The following is an 18,829-nucleotide window of genomic DNA, read 5'->3' on the forward strand; positions in this document are numbered from 1 at the left end:
TCTAGGCGTCTGTGACTGTGGAATGCAACCCGATCATGTGACCGAGTCAGGCGCTAAGAGCTTCAGTGACGTATTAAAATGGCGCCTGCAAGCATTTAGAAGACACGGCGCCGTTTTTCAAACATCAGAAGTTAAAAAAAACGACTCATCCATTCGGAATTATTATTATTAGGTATTTATTTAAATGGTGTTGCACAACAGTTTTCTAGGCGTGGACGATTAAAAGTAAGTTACATTTTTGTTTAGTTGTTTGCGACACACGGATGTTGCAGACCCAGGCTTTGTTTACAAAATGAGGCCGATTCAATTTAAAAATATAACAAATGAACTAAAAGGCGCTGGAGAAATGGATCTTGTTATACCTCTGGTGAATTTGTAGCTAGAACAATTAATGTAGGCACAGAAATTAACAGCAGGGTTTGTGTAACAGTTTTTTATGCAATGGGTCACTTGCAATGCGCTTATCTAGTGTTCTACTGGAGACCATCTCGTAGTGAGCACGGGTGACAGGGCTAACAATAAGATATAGAACCAATTGCAATGAACTAAACCTCCATAGTCTGCAGGCGTGTGTTGGTTCAGGGGTTCCCAATCTTTTCAATGTCTGGAGCACCTTGGTGTTTGGATTTTTCCCACGGACCAGTTGCCACGCATTATTTGCAGCAGTGTGGAGTAGTGGTTAGGGCTCTGGACTCTTGACCGGAGGGTCGTGGGTTCAATCCCTGGTGGGGGACACTGCTGCTGTACCCTTGAGCAAGGTACTTTACCTAGATTGCTCCAGTAAAAACCCAACTGTATAAATGGATAATTGTTTGTAAAATAATGTGATATGATATCTGCATAATGTGAAATAATGTATAATGTGATATCTTGTAACAATTGTAAGTCGCCCTGGATAAGGGCGTCTGCTAAGAAATAAATAATAATAACATTTTTTTCACAATAGCATTTTAAAACTAATTTGTATATGTGTAAGTGCATGTAGAAAGTAAAGTATGTATGTAACGTACCTACCTTAATGAGGTCCCTGGGCTTGGAACTGTTTTCGCTACCGGTCAGTAGCAATGTTGTTATTTTGCGCATTGAAAGTTGCTGATGGCAAAGTTTATGTTTCTTTTAGTTTTATGTTTTTATTTTATTTTTTAACATTGCGAATACTTGCAGGTACATGGCGTTTCAATTTTGCAGGTTTAAGAGTTTTGTTTGACAAAAACTCCTGACAAATAATGCATTGATCATGGGTCGTCCTCGGATCCAGTAAATGTAAATGACAGTGCTGGTCCTCACACCCGTTATCTCGTGTAGCAACTGAATCTATCTATTTCTAGCTATTATTATTATTATTATTATTATTATTATTATTATTATTATTATTACTACACAATGTACTGGTACTTCACAGTTACCATTTGTTATTGATCTTGCTTAATCTGCATGTGTTGCGGGTGTATTCGGCGGCATTTTGAAGCAGAAATTGATTATTGTGCCGTCTTTTAAGTAACGAATTTGACCATTTTTTTGTTATTGTTGGTTAAGTGAACAATTTGTTGTGCTGCATGTTTAATCAGCGTGTGCTTAAAATGAGAATTTAACAAAAGTTGTTGTTGTAGTTGACTATGTGGACTACTTTTTTTTCTACTGTACAGTATAGGTAGAAGTTATAAGCACAATGTTTGACAGTAAGTGGCTATTATTATTATTTATTTCTTAGCAGACGCCCTTATCCAGGGCGACTTACAATTCATCACATTATTTTTACATACAATTACCCATTTATACAGTTGGTTTTTTACTGGAGCAATCCTAGGTAAAGTACCTTGCTCAAGGGTACAGCAGCAGTGTCCCCACCTGGGATTGAACCCACGACCCTCCGGTCGAGTCCAGAGCCCTAACCACTACTCCACACTGCAAATGCGAAATGTTATTTTTGTGTGACTATTGTAATGAATGCATGTGGTCTGTAACACTGCACTGTAGGAAATAGTGTGACGTTCACATTAGGTATGCTATAAGTAATAGTAATAGATGTGTTTTTTTTTTTACTGTTCCCAGAAAACATTTTTTTTTTTTTATTAAGAAACAGAAATAAAATGTAAATGTTAAAAAAAAAGAATTTATTTATTACAATGAAGAAACTACATTGCGCTGAAATAGATACATGAAAATTAATTTAATCAGTCGTTTTCCTTTATTAAAGGCTAATATTAAAACACATTTTTGAGAAGGATCATGGTATTCCAAAGACATCTCATGGTCTTATGTAATGTCCATAAAGGAAAATGACTGCTTTAATGAATTCATGTATCTATTTCAGTGCAATGTAGTTTCTTCATTGTAATAAAGAAATACGTGTTTTTTTTTTTAACATTTACATTTTATTTCTGTTTCTTCATAAAATGTTTTCTGGGGAGAGAAAAAAATCCATTAACTTTGATTCATGTACTAAGGGTTACTCTTAAATGAACTCGTGATCCAGTGTTCGTCTGCTTTTTTTTAATGTTAAACTGAGCATGCATGACTTAGAAACTCTAACGCTGTCGGCTGATCAGAATATCCCAAAAACTGGGGTGAATTCAGAAAAGCAAAGCAGCCCAAAATTTGGGACTTTATAAAAGCAAAGCAGCCCAGAACCCTGAGAACGAGCAGTCTGTATGTTAAACTGTGATTTACATTACAGATGAACTAATGAATCCTGTCACGAAACTGTAATAGTGGGTAGGATGGATATATATATATAATATGCAATTAAAACAAACCATGCAAATTATTATAGATATATACTATTTGAAAGAAAAACAATTCTTATATTCATGCATAACATGACAATTTGTATAACGTAATAGTCACCCATAGTTTATTAGTGCAGAAAAATACCACATTTATATTTTAATTGAAAGGTTCTGTAAAGTAGATCTCTCTGTCTCCGATCACAATGCCTCCAAGCTTTCCCACTCGTGTTGACGTCATATTCCTGTGATCGAAACGCGAGACTGTTATGCGGTTTCATCCCAAAAACCGGGCCTGTGTCATACCTCAAGAGAGTTGATCAAGTAGCGCATGGTGGTTAATAGTTGTGCAGGGATATCAGAAGATTATAAAAAGCAATGTAACCTGAATGTCTTTCAGAGTTGCTACTAAATGCCTGACGGTGAACTCTTAGGATGCTATGTATATATTGACTGTCTGTGGCGTGTGTACCCTATTGGGAGGACTGGGTAATGAAGTATATGATTGGAAATAAACTGAGGCCTTCAGAAAAGTCTGGACTGATGTGTATTCAGTGAAATCTCTTTCCCACAACCTTACACTGTTGTGAAACAAATGTATACATTTCTGTCAAGCACACAATATAATAGTATTAGTATTAATAGTATACTTTGTATTCATTTTCTGAAGTAAATGCAACAAGTAAACAATAGCTGTTCATTTTTGTCATACAAGAAGTAAATGATATCTGTTCATTTAACATCTATAATTATAAAACAGTTTAAATATAGGCCCCATGTTTTGTTCTAGTTGTTTATAATAGCTTACCTGCACTGTCTATTATTATCAGTATCGGCCAAGAAAATCTTAATCTGTGCACCCTTACTTATTACATTGCGTGTTTTGAAAAATAACAAACTCCCGTTCTTTGGCAGTTAAGCCGCCTTGTATTGTTTATTTAAAGTACTTCTGTTCGCAGTTACATACAGCATTTCAAATTGTGTTTACTTTGTTTATATGTAAGCTGTGTTGCTTAGTAATAGTAGCAGCACGTGTGATTGTGTAGAAATGAGTTGTTTGCGGACCACAGGTTGGGAACCACTGTGTTTTGGATGATCTCAATTGCAATGAACACAATGCCGTGTGCCTTAGAGGTGATTTACATATTTAAGTTTTATATACAGGGTATTGAGGTGTGCACCATAGATGGTTAATGTAATTATACTAATGCACAAAAGAAATGCAACACTCGGGTCTAATGGATTTAATCAAATATTTTAAACATATCTATCAAACAATCACAGAAAATGTGAAAAACAAAATACAAATCAAAGAATTAAGTTAAGTTTTCAGTATGAAATGTGACACACTGTCAAAATGAAAACATTATATGACCATCCTGAGCATTAACACAATCCTGGCAGCGTTGACGGAGAGACCTTATCAGCCTCTGGAGGTTGTCTCCTGTGGATGGTACTGGCGAGTTTGGTCCCACAGATCTTCTATTGGACCCAGGTCAGGAGGAAAAGCTGGCCACGGCAAGACCTTGTTTTCTTGAAGTCGTGCAATTGTAATCCTAGCACTGTGTAGTTTTGCATTGGCCTGCTGGAAAATCAACACTTCCGGATTGGCTTGCAGGAACGGAAAAACTGCTGCCTCAATGTGGCAGAGTGGTTGCAATGACGTCACAGACCAGGAAGGAGTAAATCATAAACAAAGAAGTACTGGGCAAAACTGTAGCGCAACTGGCACTCAGCGCGTTTATTAAATAATAAAACAAAATATTTAAACATAACAAAAGACAGAAACAAAAGGGCACGTTGGCCAAACAAAACAAACAAACAAACAATTGTGCTAACAAATATTGTGCTGGCAATTCCAGCACAATAGCAGTTGTTTTCGCTTTTCTCTTCTCTCCTTAACTCCCGTTCCTTACTCCCTGAACACTCTCTCCTTCAGTGCAGAAAAGCTGCACGTTTTTATACAGGTGACCATCTCCCGATTAGCAACAATTAGTCAGTTAATTAACTCGGGAGATGGTCACCAGCTGCATGGGGTTTTTAAATAACTAAACGAAACAAACAAACAAACACACAGCTTTTCGCCGTCATCTCAAAATAACTAATACGGACGGCTTTGTCCGCCTGCATAAAACTACAATAATAATACTAATAATAATTACAACAACAACAATAATAATAAAACATACATAAATATAAAGGGGTGGGCACTTTGCCACACTCAAGGACTTCGTCAATGTATCGCTGAGCAGTAAGGTTACCTTCAATCTGCACCACAGGCATTCTTGTGTTAAAGGAGATTCCTCCCCACATCATCACACTTCCACCACTCCACAGTCCACATAATGGTCCTGGGCCGGTGTGGTGCCCCTCTGCCTTCCAGGACATGGCTTGTCCCTCACAGAGGCGGCTTCCTGGATTCTCTGGACTAGTCTGCTGATTTGTTGAAGCAGAACATCTCATTCTCTGGGCAAGTTCTCTCACAGATAGTCTGTCTTCAATCATGCCGATAGCAGCCAGGCGATCTTCATTACTCAAGCCGGGCACGGTCGTATCTTTCGCTGTTCTTGCTTTAATTAAAATCAAATGGCTATTTATACAGATTCTTATCAACTCATGGCAATTTTAATTCAACTCAAATACCAAACACTTGAGCACCTGGCATTTTTTATGAAATCACATGACTCAGTCTTGAGCTCGGTATTTTGTTATCCCAAGGAATAATGCTACTCAAACAATCAACAAACTGATCTGCTCACTATGTAAAATGTAATGTGTGTGTGTGTGTAATATATATATATATATATATAATATAATATAATTTTTTTTTTTTTAATTTTGTAGTCGGCTATTGATTTTTACCCTGTTTTTCCCACTTTGAAATAGCGGTGAGCTGAGCCTAAAATAATTGGCTATCACCCTTGCGCTGACTCGGTAGCGGTGAAGATGAGCACACGCTGTCCTCCGAAGCGTGTGCCGTCAGACGAATGCATCTTTTCACTCTGCACGCCCACCATGCAACCACCTCAGCGCTACAGCGTCGGAGGACAACACTTCTCTGGGCAGCTTACAGGCAAGCCCGCAGGCGCCCAGCCAGTCCACAGGGGTCGCTGGTGCGTGGTGAGCCGAGGACACCCTGGCCGACCTAAGCCATCCCCACCCAGGCGACGCTCAGCCAATTGTGCGCCGCTCCTTGGGAGCTCTTGTCCACGGTCGGCAGTGGAATAGACTGGACTCGAACCGGCGGAGTGCCTTTGCCGGATGCGCCACTCGGGAGCCCAAAATGCAAGTAACATTATGTATGTGCCCAAAGAGCTATTGATGTAAAACTTAAGACACTTGCATTTTCATTGTGCATCAGTATATAATGTGTGTGTATATTAGTATTCTGCAATACCTCGTTTAGGGAGCATCAATACGATACCATGCACAGTATCATGATATTCAATACTATTACGATACTTAGTCTCTTATGGCCATTACGTGTTAAATAGCTGCCAAATTCCTTTTGCAAAGTGCATAAGAGTCTAATACACAGCTAATAATGCTACAGCTTTGGTGGAATGCTTGCTGGTTAAATATTTCCAGTTCCAGTGTATTCAATGGTCATTGTCACCGACTATAACATTCAAATAAATCTGGTAAGAAAGCGCAACACTTCATGTACTTCAAGAAAGGGCTTGATGAGGTTTTGCTTGGATCAATAAACAACCAAATGAGCAAGATGGGCCAAATGGACCACCTCCTTGTTTGTAACATTTATTATGTTCTTAAAGTCACATGCAACATAATACCTCCATGAATCTAGACTGTTCAAACCCTGATAACATTTTCTCTGTTGTGGGGCTCTATATAGATACTGTAGAACACAATCTGTTTCCATATGATAAGCTAGGCAATGTGACTTATGTTTATGTACAGTGTCGTGAAAAAGTTTCCCCCCCCTGACTGATTTTCTGCATTTTTGCATATTTTTCACATTGTATTTGGTCGGATTTTTTTGTGGGTTGTAGTAGTATATAGTGGTCTAAGAGAAAAAATGACACCAAAGTTTGGTGCTTCGTTTGTTTGGTGTGCAAGGTAACCAAACATGCAATCTAAAGGTGTGAAAAAGTTATTGACCCCCCTCCCCAGTTAACTCAACCCAATTAAAGGGATAATTGGGGTCAGCTGTTTGAGTACTTTGGTTAACAACCAGGCCTGATCAATATAAATCTGACTAACTTTGTCTCTTACCATCAGAGTGAAGTTGTCAGCACACAGATTCTAGAGGCACATCATGCCACGAACAAAAGAAATTCCTGAAGACCTCTGGAAAAAAAGTTGTTGATGCCTATCAGTCTGGAAAGGGTTACAAAGCCATTTCTAAGGCTCTGGGGCTCCACCGTACCACAGTCAGAGCCATATTGTCCAAATGGAGAAAGTTTGGGACAGTAGTGAATCTTCCCAGAAGTGGCCGTCCTGCCAAAGTCTCTCCAAGAGCAAGGCGTAAAATCGTCCAGGAATTCACAAAGAACCCTAGAACAACATCCAGGGATCTGCAGGCCTCTCTCGCCTCGGCTAAGGTCAGTGTTCATGACCCCACCATCAGAAAGACACTGGGCAAAAATGGGATTCATGGCAGAGTAGCAAGGCGGAAACCATTGCTCACTAAGAAGAACATGAATGCTCGTCTCAAGTTTGCCAAAAAGCACCTGGATGATCCTCAAGAGTTCTGGAACAATGTTCTATGGACAGATGAGTCAAAAGTGGAACTTTTTGGCCGACATGGGCCCCATTATGTCTGGCGAAAACCAAACACTGCATTCCACAGTAAGAACCTCTTACCAACGGTCAAGCATGGTGGTGGCAGTATCATGGTTTGGGGATGCTGTGCTGCATCAGGACCTGGACGCCTTGCCATCATTGAAGGAACCATGAATTCTGCTCTGTATCAGAGAATTCTACAGGAGAATATCAGGCCATCTGTCCATGAGCTGAAGCTGAAGCGCAGCTGGGTCATGCAGCAAGACAATGATCCGTAGCACAAAAGCAAGTCTACATCAGAATGGTTGAAGAACAAGAAATTTAAAGTTTTGGAATGGCCTAGTCAAAGTCCAGACCTAAACCCCATTGAGATGTTGTAGCAGGACCTGAAACGAGCAGTTCATGCTCGAAAACCCACAAATGTCACTGAGTTGAAGCAGTTCTGCATGGAGGAGTGGGACAAAATTCCTCCACGGCGCTGTGAGAGACTAATCAATAACTACAGGAAGCCTTTGGTTGCAGTTATTGCTGCTAAAGGTGGCGTAACCGGTTATTGAGTCTAAGGGGCGATTACTTTTTCACACGGAGGCATTGGGTGTTGCATAACTTTATTTAATAAATAAATGAAATATGTATCACATTTTTGTGTTATTTGTTCACTCAGGGTCCCTTTTATCTAATATTAGGTTTTGATTGAATATCTGAGTGTCAAAAATATTCAAAAATGCAGAAAATCAGACTGGGCAAATACTTTTTCACAGCAGTGTATAGTTCTATATTGTGTATCGAAAACCTGGTGTTTTGAAGTTTTCTATGGTGCACTACTGCCCCCTTTTAAAAAGGTACATTGTAAAAAAATATATATATATATATATATATATATATATATATTTAGCTCAAAGAGCCAGCTGCCCAACGTTTCGATATGTTGTACATATCTTTGTCAAGGGAGCCTGTGTTTGACTCAAAACATTGGAGGTATTTATAGGTTTTTGACAGCATGACAACTACTTGTTATTGTTTACATTCAAATCCATGATTTATTCTTACATGATGTAATGGTGTTCTATATTTTGTGACTTCATTTTTACTTCTCTCTTTGAATCTGTATTAATTCTAATTAACACTACTTTATATAAACTTATTGCTGACTCTGAGGATCAGTCTAGATTTGGCCTCCCACAACTTTTGAATGAATTTTGTTTATTTATTTATTTAAATGTTATATATTTATTGAAGTTAATTAGTTCATTCTTTTCTGTTGAGTCCCATTGGCATAATCGTGTTCAGTCTATTTATCCATTTACTTGCTTCTATTCTTCTATATGTTGCATTGCCCCTTTGATTACTGTGTTGTGGATGTATTTTCAAATCGCACAACGCAACCTGTTACATGGAAATAAGACAATTGTATGTTACTATGGAAAGCGACCAATCACAAAATTATTACTGTCTACTTCCATTCGAAATTTATGTAAGTTATAAATTTGACTTCAGTTATTAATCTCACGTCTCCTATAGAATCGCTGTCGATGACCGCAGAATAAGTTACTGTATTTCCTGCAGTGGGGGTGTTCACTGTGAAGAACGTATTGTCCCAGCAGCTGGTAATTTTTGATCACTATAATCACAGATTTCCCCAGTAATCTATAATAGTAATCTATAGTAAAATATAATAAAACGGCTGCATGAGAAGACATTCAAGATGATTCTAAATACTGTACTTAAAGTCAAAGACTCAGTTATTAACTCCCCTTTTCCATATAACAGACCCGTCTGTAAAAGAGCGCTAAAATGTTTCTACGTACAGTATTACACCACCTTGTTCATGGACCGTGCTAGATGTTTTTTTTGTTTTCCCCGATGACCATTGGCTTTTTTTTCTGCATTGTTATGTGGATATGAAACTTTTCTTACTAGACTTTTCATATTAGAACTAGAGGAAGGTAATACAAACCCATTTTTTTCCCCACATTACGTTTTTTCACTATAGAGACTCGCATTGACAAATAAATAAATAAAAGCCAAGTTAATAAACATATTGGTACATGAAACATTAGTCGAACAATAAATAGATGGTTAGTAGCATAATCATGAGCATACTGTAATTGATCTATAACTATAATCAATGAACAGCATTGCAATTTAAAAAAATATTTTTTTTCCCGGCAGAATCCCGTGTCATGCCATGGACAGTGTGAAGATAGAATGTGTCTCAATTAAAGAGGAGTTCCCTGAACGTGAACTTGTCCCCATTAGAGTGGAGTTCTCTGGGCTGGCTTCCCTTCCCATTAAACAGGAGCTCTGTGAAATGCAATGTGACAGCAGTCAGCCAGAGGTCTCTGAGATTAAAGATGAGCACAATGAATTGGAGATCCCCCAGACAGAAGAACTGCTTCCTGTTAAACAAGAAGAGGTGCTGGGAATTAAACAGGAGGCCCCTGAAGTAGAGTTTGACCACATGGACCCAGGGAAGGAAGAATCGGATGACTTCAAACCAAACATCCCTGAGCTGGAGCCTGTACGCCTGCGGGAGTGTAGCGTGGTGCTTGAGAGAATCTGCGTGAGACAGCAAGGAGGTGGAAAGGAAGACGGACAGTCTTATTCGGAATGCAGTCTAGCAGGTAAGTGACTCCCAGTAGCTGTGACGTTTGTCATTCAAGGCTGCGAGATCTCCACAGTCTGCTTGAGAAGCAGGGAGCAGTTAGATTACTAGGTGTTTGTTTTTCCTGCATCACTCCAACCAGTTCAAGGTTGGACTCACTACTGGTGAACCTGAGATATAGATATAATGTAGCCATTGCTCGGGGGAGGTGGGTAGAAAAAGAACTAAAACATTACAGGAGAAGTCAGATTTTGGTCCCAGAACTCACCAGCATCAGTCTTTACTGACTTTGCTTTGGTTTTTAGTTTAACTTTGTTTTTCTAAATTGATGTAACCCACTGCAATCCTCCACAACTGAAATTCACATGCTTTAATCCACTCCACCACCTAGCCACATGCCCTAAGCCTTCAAGCATCCCCTCTTACTTTCTTTCCTGTTTATTTTCCAGGTTCCAGTCCAGCAGCTAAAGCGAGGGCGTGCGGTGTAGACTATCCTGACTGTGGGAAAGGTTTCAGCCAGTTACGAGCCCTGAAAGCACACCAGCGAATTCACATAGGACAGAAACCGTATTGCTGCTCTGACTGTGGGATGAGATGCAGTCAATTGGGAAACCTGAAAACACACCAGCGAATTCACACAGGAGAGAAACCGTATCACTGCTCTGACTGTGGGAAGAGTTGCAGTCGTTCAGAACACCTGAAAACACACCAGAGAATTCACACAGGAAATAAACCTTACTGCTGCTCTCATTGTGGGAAGAGTTTCAGTCAATTGGGAAACCTGAAAGCTCACCAGCGAATTCACACAGGAGAGAAACCGTATCACTGCTCTGACTGTGGGAAGAGTTTCAGACGGTCAGAAAACTTGAAAAAACACCAGAGAATTCACACAGGAAAGAAACCATATTGCTGCTCTGACTGTGGGAAGAGTTTCAGACAGTCAGGAGACCTTAAAAGACACCAACGAATTCACACAGGAGAGAAACCATATCTCTGCTCTGACTGTGGTAAGAGTTTCAGACAGTCAGGAGACCTGAAAAAACACCAGCGAATTCACACAGGTGAGAAACCGCATCGCTGCGCTAACTATGGGAAGAGTTTCAGTCAGTCCACAGCCTTGTTTCACACAAGCAAATTCACACAGGAGAAACTGTGCTGCTGCTCTGACAGAGATCACTTTTCAGAGCAAGACAGCTTTGCGTAGCGCAATGTAGTGATTACGCTGTGACTTGTGTAAATTGCATAAACCAGATTAATGCTGGAGTCTCCTGTGGTTTCTCAGGCTGCTGTGGCAAATAAATTTGGCATGTCAACATCACGTTTTGTGCCATGATGTGATTTCATTCCTTTTCATTTCATTCATAAATAAAAAAACAGTTATTTCATTGCAATGTCACAAGAGGCTTCTCTTCTGTCAGGCTGTAAATGCAGTCAGTGCCCGGGAGCGCGAATATGCAGAAAGGAAACTATTCCGCAACTTAGTTGATATACGAGTCCGGAGAAATCGATAACTCAGTGTGGTAAATGAGTTTCAGGGTTCAGCATTTCAACTTAATTAATCTGAAAATAAATAAATTTATTGGAACGAGTATCCTGACCCCGGTATATAGCATCCCAGAGGCAAGATTGCACCGTCCTGGCAATCGCCTGGATGATTAGTCTTGTAAATTCATCACGATTTTAGAACTAATTAAATAATAATGTCTTAGGACTGTATTTTGACATGAATGACTGAATATTGCGTGACGTGTAGCTTTGCACTGTGCATTAGTCATGCTTTTATTTTAGCCTGCTTTTGTAAACTGACCCAATTAATAGACGTTTAGCAAACATGTGTATTGATCTTAGGTACAGAGAGGCATACAGGTTTTATCCCTCTTTCTTGCTCTTTTACAGTAGTTTACACTCTGACAAATTACAAATGAAAACGTAGCTTAGCTACGACTATTAATGGATTAATCTACCGTAACAGAGCACAAAATATAAAATGCAGTCTGGTAATTCAAATAAACACGGGGTGAGGTGGTTCTGTAGAGTTTGCAGTGGATTTGTTTACCTTTAGTACAGATCCATACCGGTGCAACAGATGCTTTGAAACAAATTTTCTTTTTTTTTTTCTTCATAATGAAATGCTGCTGTGTTGTAGATACTGTATCTTGTTAAGGGACCTTCATATTATGAGGAGGCTTTACTACTACTTACTACTACTAATACTACTACTACTACATTCGCTATCCTACATTCATATTTCCTGCACACATACCATCCACTGAACAGAATGTGTGCATTAATAAACAAAGGGCATGTGTTTTGGTTATTTTTTTCTTTTCTTTCTTTATCTTGTTCAGAATTTTACTTAGAGTTGTTATCTCTTCCCCCATATTTTCCCCACATGATTGGCAGTCTTCCCTTCACTCACTCCTCTTGTATTTAAGAACTGTTCCTTCCTTTCAACTTGTCATCTGAATCTCTCTCTCTCGACGTTTTTTTACATACACAATGGAGTGGCATACATACGGTGTCTCTATACAGTTTCTTGTATGTACATATTGACTTTATCAAAGCAGGATGTTTCAACCGGGGATACCCATAGCCCTGGGGTACTTCTAAAGGTCATAGGGGGTACGCAGGACGACTCAAATACAAAAGAAAGAAAATAATGATTTTGAATTTATTTTAAAGCATTATATATTAACTTTAAACCACTGTGCATGCATATAATTTCTCCAGTTAAAAATGGTTAGATGTCTTATTTGCAAAAGAAAAACAAAGGAAGAAAACACAAGTGAAAGTGCAAAGTGACAGAGTTATATAGAGTCACTTTGGATCATTTTTATGTTGGCTTTAATAAAACGTTCATAAATGAGGTCTGAAAAATAATTCTACTGTACAGAAGTGTTGCTATCCTTTTTAAAAAATGTATGAATTGATTTACTCAAATCTGTAATCAATATGGTAGAGATCATTGCAAGCACTTTAATTAAATGTAACACAATATTAAGTACAGTCTAGTTAATATACTTGTATTTTGAAGTGTGTCCAATACAGGTGTTAACAAAACATTTTTCACAAGGCCTGCATCATTCTACAAGCTACACACACACACACAGAAGCATTACTTTGGAATAATTAAACAAATCCCCAGAATGGGTCAATTTTCCAGTTTCTTGGTACAACAAATACCTGAATAAATTGATTGTTTGCAACCAGTTTGCTTGTTGAACCCCCCAAACAATCGACAATTAATTTTTAGTATTGTACATTTCCAAGCAAACCAGGCTAGATGCCAGGTGACCAGAATCCCTTTGTCAGAATCTGTGCATGTGCACAGTTTGTCCTGAAGAGGGCGGACAAGTCAAGCATTATACAGCAACAGTGAATAAAACACAGGGCTCTAAATATAATACATTCAAAAATAAAACCAAAAAGTTAGAGGTGTTGCATTCTGATAGAGCCCTCCCTGGACCATTGCTGCTGGCTACATCTTTGGGGTAGGGTATATGGATCAGATAGAATTAAAAATGAATGTTCTGTAGTGTCACTCTTTTATAGAAAAGCTTTTTCTGAATAAGAAGCTGCCCTACTGCAGCCCAGCATACACGAGGAAACACGTTTCCATAAACATGATTCAAGAACAACTGTTTCATGCATATGCCGATTCTGTTTCTATATAAAATGAGACCACTATTTGAAAATAATGCTTCTACTTTGGTGATTTTGTCTGTTTGTAACAGAATGCCAAATCATAAAAAAACATTAATTTCAAACAATATTATCAACAGTTTCAAACATTAAATTGCAAGAAATGCTGGAGTTACTTTGGCCTTTGGATCAGTTCTTTGTGACAACCTGTAAGAAGGTAACTGTGAGAGGGTAGCATCACAGCCCAAGATGTTATGGCAGGAAATAGACCCAGAGACAGAAAGCTGTAGTTTTACACACAAAGCACACTTTAATTAACAAAAACAAACAGGAACAAATAAACAGCATGAGGGCCAAAATAAAAGGTTTAAATAAAAATAAAAAAACAGGCTGGGCATTGGCATTCACCTTCACTATAAAGTTGCAAAACAGTATAGCAATCACAGCACAAACATCACAACACAAACACACTTTGGCTTACCTCCTCCAAGGTGGTCCCAGAATTTTCCTTTGTAAGCAAATTATCTGGTCCAAACTTGGGTTGTGGCATTCATGATTAGAATGTGTTCAGGAAATACTCCTCACCTGTCTTGAGAATATTCTTCCATGTACTGTCAAGGTATGTACTGCTTTGTAAATCCTGCCTTATTGATGTCCTCTGGCTTGTCTCCATGAACTTCAGCCTTACTATGGATTTAATCTGGCTCTTTATTAGCTTTCACGTCTGAAGCTTCATCACTCAGTGACAAAATGGTCTTTGGTCTTTCACTGTCTGAATCTGGCATACTTTCTTCTGAAAGGTAGAATCTCACAATTCCCATTTTTACTATTATGTCGATTTCTTTATCCAGTACAGCTCCCTGGAAATCTAGGATGTGTGTGAAATCCTTCCACTTCCCTTTCTCACATTTTCCCTTAGGAAAAAACAGATTGTTCACAAGCTGTAAGATGTCCTGTTTTCTTGCTGGTTTGGGTACATCAACGACACATGTTCCACCACCACCATGTTTCCCTTTACGCAGCCTCCCAATTCAATTTTACCAGTATATTGTTCTGAAAATCTGTTTCCCCTAAAGTCCCATTTACTCTTGTCCATCACTTTAGGGTCCTCAGCATCTTTCCTCCCCACTAGACTTATCTTGCTCCAAAGCTTCTCCAACAGTTTGTTTATATATATATATATATATATATATATATATATATATATATATATATATATATATAGTGCCTTGCAAAAGTATTCAGACCCCTGACCAATTCTCTCATATTACTGAATTACAAATGGTACATTGAAATTTCGTTCTGTTTGATATTTTATTTTAAAACACTCAAACTCAAAATCAATTATTGTAAGGTGTCATTGGTTTTATGTTGGGAAATATTTTTAAGAAAAATAAAAAACTGAAATATCTTGCTTGCATAAGTATTCAACCCCCACACATTAATATTTGGTAGAGCCACCTTTTGCTGCAATAACAGCTTTAAGTCTTTTGGGGTAAGTATACCAGCTTTGCACACAGTGTCGGAGTGATTTTGACCCATTCTTCTTGGCAGATTTGCTCCAGGTTGTTCAGGTTGGTTGGACGACGCTTGTGGACTGCAATTTACAAATAGTGCCACAGATTCTCAATGGGATTGAGATCAGGACTTTGACTGGGCCATTGTAGGTCATTCACCTTTTTGTTCTTGAGCCACTCCAATGTTGCTTTAGCCTTGTGCTTGGGATTATTGTCCTGCTGAAAGGTGAATTTTCTCCCAAGCTTAAGTTTTTTAGTGGACTGAAGAAGGTTCTCTTGCAGTATTTCCCTGTATATTGCTCCATCCATTCTTCCTTCAATTTTAACAAGATGCCCAGTCCCTGCTGATGAGAAGCATCCCCACAGCATGATGCTGCCACCACCATACTTCACTGTAGGGATGGTGTGTCTTGAGGCATGGGCAGTGTTAGGTTTGCGCCACACATAGCGCTTTGAGTTAGGCCAAAAAGCTCTATCTTGGTCTCATCTGACCACAAAACCTTTTCCCACATCACAGCTGGGTCACTCTTATGCTTTCTGGCAAACTCCAGACGTGCTTTCAGATGGTACTTTTTGAGTAATGGCTTCTTTCTTGCCACTCTCCCATACAGGGCAATGTTATGCAGAGCTCTTGTTATGGCTGACTGATGCACCATTACTCCACTCCCAGCCACTGAACTCTGTAGCTCCTTCAAAGTGATTGTTGGCCTCTCTGTGGCTTCTCTCACAAGTCTCCTTCTTGTTTGAGCGCTGAGTTTTGAGGGACGACCTTTTCTTGGCAGTGCCTGGGTGGTGTGATGCAGCTTCCACTTCCTGATTATTGATCCAACTGTGCTCACTGGGATATCCAAACACTTGGATATTATTTTGTACCCTTTCCGTAATCTATGTATTTGTATTACTTTATCTCTAACTTCTGTAGAATGCTCTTTGGTCTTCATTTTCCTTCAGATTCACAGCCTGACCAATGATCCTTCAACAGTGGGGTTTTTATCCAGAAAATGTGACAGCAACTTTAATGGTTCACAGGTAGAGGCCAATGGTAAGGTAATTGTGTCCTTGTTAGGGCAATTTCTTTCATCGGTGTAAACTGGGAGCTTCCACAGCACAGGGGTTGAATACTTATGTAAGCAAGATATTTCAGTTTTTTATTTTTCTTAAAAATATTTCCCAACATAAAACCAATGTCACCTTACAATAATTGATTTTGAGTTTGAGTGTTTTAAAATAAAATATCAAACAGAACGAAATTTCAATGTACCATTTGTAATTCAGTAATATGAGAGAATTGGTCAGGGGTCTGAATACTTTTGCAAGGCACTGTATATATATATATATATATATATATATATATATATAAATAATTAGTGGTAACATGGCTGGCAGTCAAGTCTGGCCAGCGGCAAACACATAGACAGTATTGCAGTTCAGTGCCCCTTAAGCCCCCAGAAAGGGTTCTCTTTTTATAATGAGGTGCGTGCTAGAGGACGAGGCGATGATATTGCCATTTTTGGTCTGGAGTTTTCTCTTAAGAATGAGAGTATGGACGATTATTCGTCATTCGAAATTTTAGCGTTTGTGGTTTGTAGCCAAATTCTATTCAGGTTGAAGTTATTTATCATCCTCCAAGACTTAGTTGTCTTGTTTTATCTAAATTTGGTGAACTTTTGTCAACACTTGCTGTTAACCATGATAAGATTGTGGTGTTAGGTGATTTTAACGTACATGTTGATGTACAACGAAATCCCCTTGGAAGAGCATTCATGATATTGCTGGAGTCCCTTGGTTTCACTCAACATGTTACTGGCCCTACTCATATTCATGGCCATACTCTAGATTTAGTTCTCTTGTGGCCTAAACAGAACTTGGCCATCATTGATCTACAGTTCCAGATCACTCTGCTATTATTTCTGAAGTGTTCTATAAAACTCCAGGCTCGATACATTAAAACTCAATCTCTCAATTCATCAACTACTGACAATTTATTGGAAGCATTGTCCTCTTCATCTTTTACTCAGTCAGGATCAGTTGAAGAGCTGGTAGGAAATTATAACGATATTCTAATAAACACCTTAGATACTATTGCACCTTATAAAATTAAGAAAGTGGGTATAAAAAGATTCTCCCCATGGTTTAACGACACAACACGTATGAGAGCTATGAGACTTCAGGTCCTTTATTTAGTTTGGAAAGATAATATTTTTATATATAGGGCTGCACTATTCTCAGCAAGATCAGCTTATTCAAATCTCATTGAAATAAACAATAATCTAAATTTCTATTTCAGTCTATAGCTAAGTTAACTCATCCTCCTCTAGAGTCTGTCCAATCAACACTATCATCGGTAAGTTGTAATGACTTCTTACTGACATTAGGAATCAGACATTCAACAACGTGCCAAACCTAGATGTGTCATCAAACTAAGCTACTTGTAGACACCAATCCACATTGGAGCATTTTTCTTGGATTGGTCAAATGGATCTGGATATAGTTAAGAAGATGAAATCTTCTACATGTGCGTTAGATCCTATCCCTACTCCACTTCTTAAAGAAGTATTCTCCAAAATAAATACCACTGCATTAAATATTATTAATAGCTCTTCTTTCAGGTATTGTGCCTAACTCTTTCATGACTGCAATAGTAAAACCACTGCTGAAGAAATCTACTTTAGATTACAATGTTCTTAATAACTACAGGCCTATTTCAAATCTTTTATTTCTGTCAAAAGTTTTACAAAGAGTAGTTGCCGAGCAATTTACAAAGTTCTTGCAGTTCATAACATGTATGAGAAATTTCAGTCTGGGTTTCAGCCTTATCATAGCACCGAGACAGCACTTATTAGAGTGGTTAATGATGTGTTATTATCATAGCACACAGACAGCACTTATTAGACTGGTAAATGATGTGCTGTCCGTCTGGTGTTCTCTCTGCCTCGCTTCTCCAATGCAACTCCACTACTCCGCTCACTCCACTGGCTCCCAATCACCGCTTGCATCCAGTTCAAGACTCTTGTACTAGCCTACAGATGCCTTGACCAGACTGCTCCCAGCTACCTCCAGACCCTCATCTCTCCCTACACCCCCACCCGACCTCTCCGCTCCGCCTGCACTAGAAGACTGGCTCTACCTCCTCTACGCTCCCCTGCCTCCAGAGCCCGCTCCTTCTCCTCCTTAATCTGCCAAGTGTTTAATCTGTAGTATTTTGTATTTAATCATATCCTGATGTAACTATCACTGACACTGTTATCTGCTGTATTATTGAATTGTATTTTGTCACACTTGTACTTGCTTGAACCAAAGTTATTGTATTTATCTTGCTCTTAATTGTATTATTACTTGTACTGTGATTCTTGAAATGTATTTTGGTTTACGACTGTAAGTCGCCCTGGATAAGGGCGTCTGCTAAGAAATAAATAATAATAATAATAATAATAATAATAATAATAATAATAATAATAATTTACTGGTGGAAGATGCAGAAACAAGAGCATTGTATTTACACGTGTTTCTCCTTACTGTTTTAGGTAAGAAATCGTACTTTATTTGCCTCATACTCAATATCAATGTGTTAATAATACACCTGGGTACTAGAG

The 18,829-nt window shown here is 38.7% G+C and overlaps 1 protein-coding gene across 3 annotated transcripts; it reads left to right on the forward strand.

Annotated features, from left to right (window-relative positions):
* Positions 1–12,465, forward strand: LOC131721999 (zinc finger protein 664-like). Of its 3 annotated transcripts, XM_059015495.1 has the most exons (4): positions 1–225; positions 5,613–6,025; positions 9,645–10,096; positions 10,527–12,465. In XM_059015495.1, the coding sequence occupies exons 2-4, from the start codon at positions 5,988–5,990 to the stop codon at positions 11,279–11,281; spliced, it is 1,245 nt and encodes a 414-aa protein (XP_058871478.1). In that variant the 5' UTR covers positions 1–225; positions 5,613–5,987; the 3' UTR covers positions 11,282–12,465. The 3 variants fall into 3 exon arrangements, with proteins under 3 accessions (XP_058871478.1, XP_058871479.1, XP_058871480.1); XM_059015496.1 differs by lacking the exon at positions 5,613–6,025 and having other exon boundaries at positions 6–225; XM_059015497.1 differs by lacking the exons at positions 1–225; positions 5,613–6,025 and adding an exon at positions 8,421–9,079.
* The last annotated feature ends 6,364 nt before the right edge of the window (positions 12,466–18,829 follow it).

The sequence above is a fragment of the Acipenser ruthenus genome, chromosome 50 (genome assembly GCF_902713425.1).
Source record: "Acipenser ruthenus chromosome 50, fAciRut3.2 maternal haplotype, whole genome shotgun sequence".
NCBI classification, from domain to species: domain Eukaryota; kingdom Metazoa; phylum Chordata; class Actinopteri; order Acipenseriformes; family Acipenseridae; genus Acipenser; species Acipenser ruthenus.

Bases quoted from the DNA above. Each gene is read 5' to 3' on its own strand.
- LOC131721999 (XM_059015495.1), top strand. From the start codon at position 5,988: ATGCGCCACTCGGGAGCCCAAAATGCAAGTAACATTAT. The intron at 6,026-9,644 runs GTATGTGCCCAA...TTTTCCCGGCAG, and splicing joins CAAAATGCAAGTAACATTAT to AATCCCGTGTCATGCCATGG. The intron at 10,097-10,526 runs GTAAGTGACTCC...TTTATTTTCCAG, and splicing joins TTCGGAATGCAGTCTAGCAG to GTTCCAGTCCAGCAGCTAAA.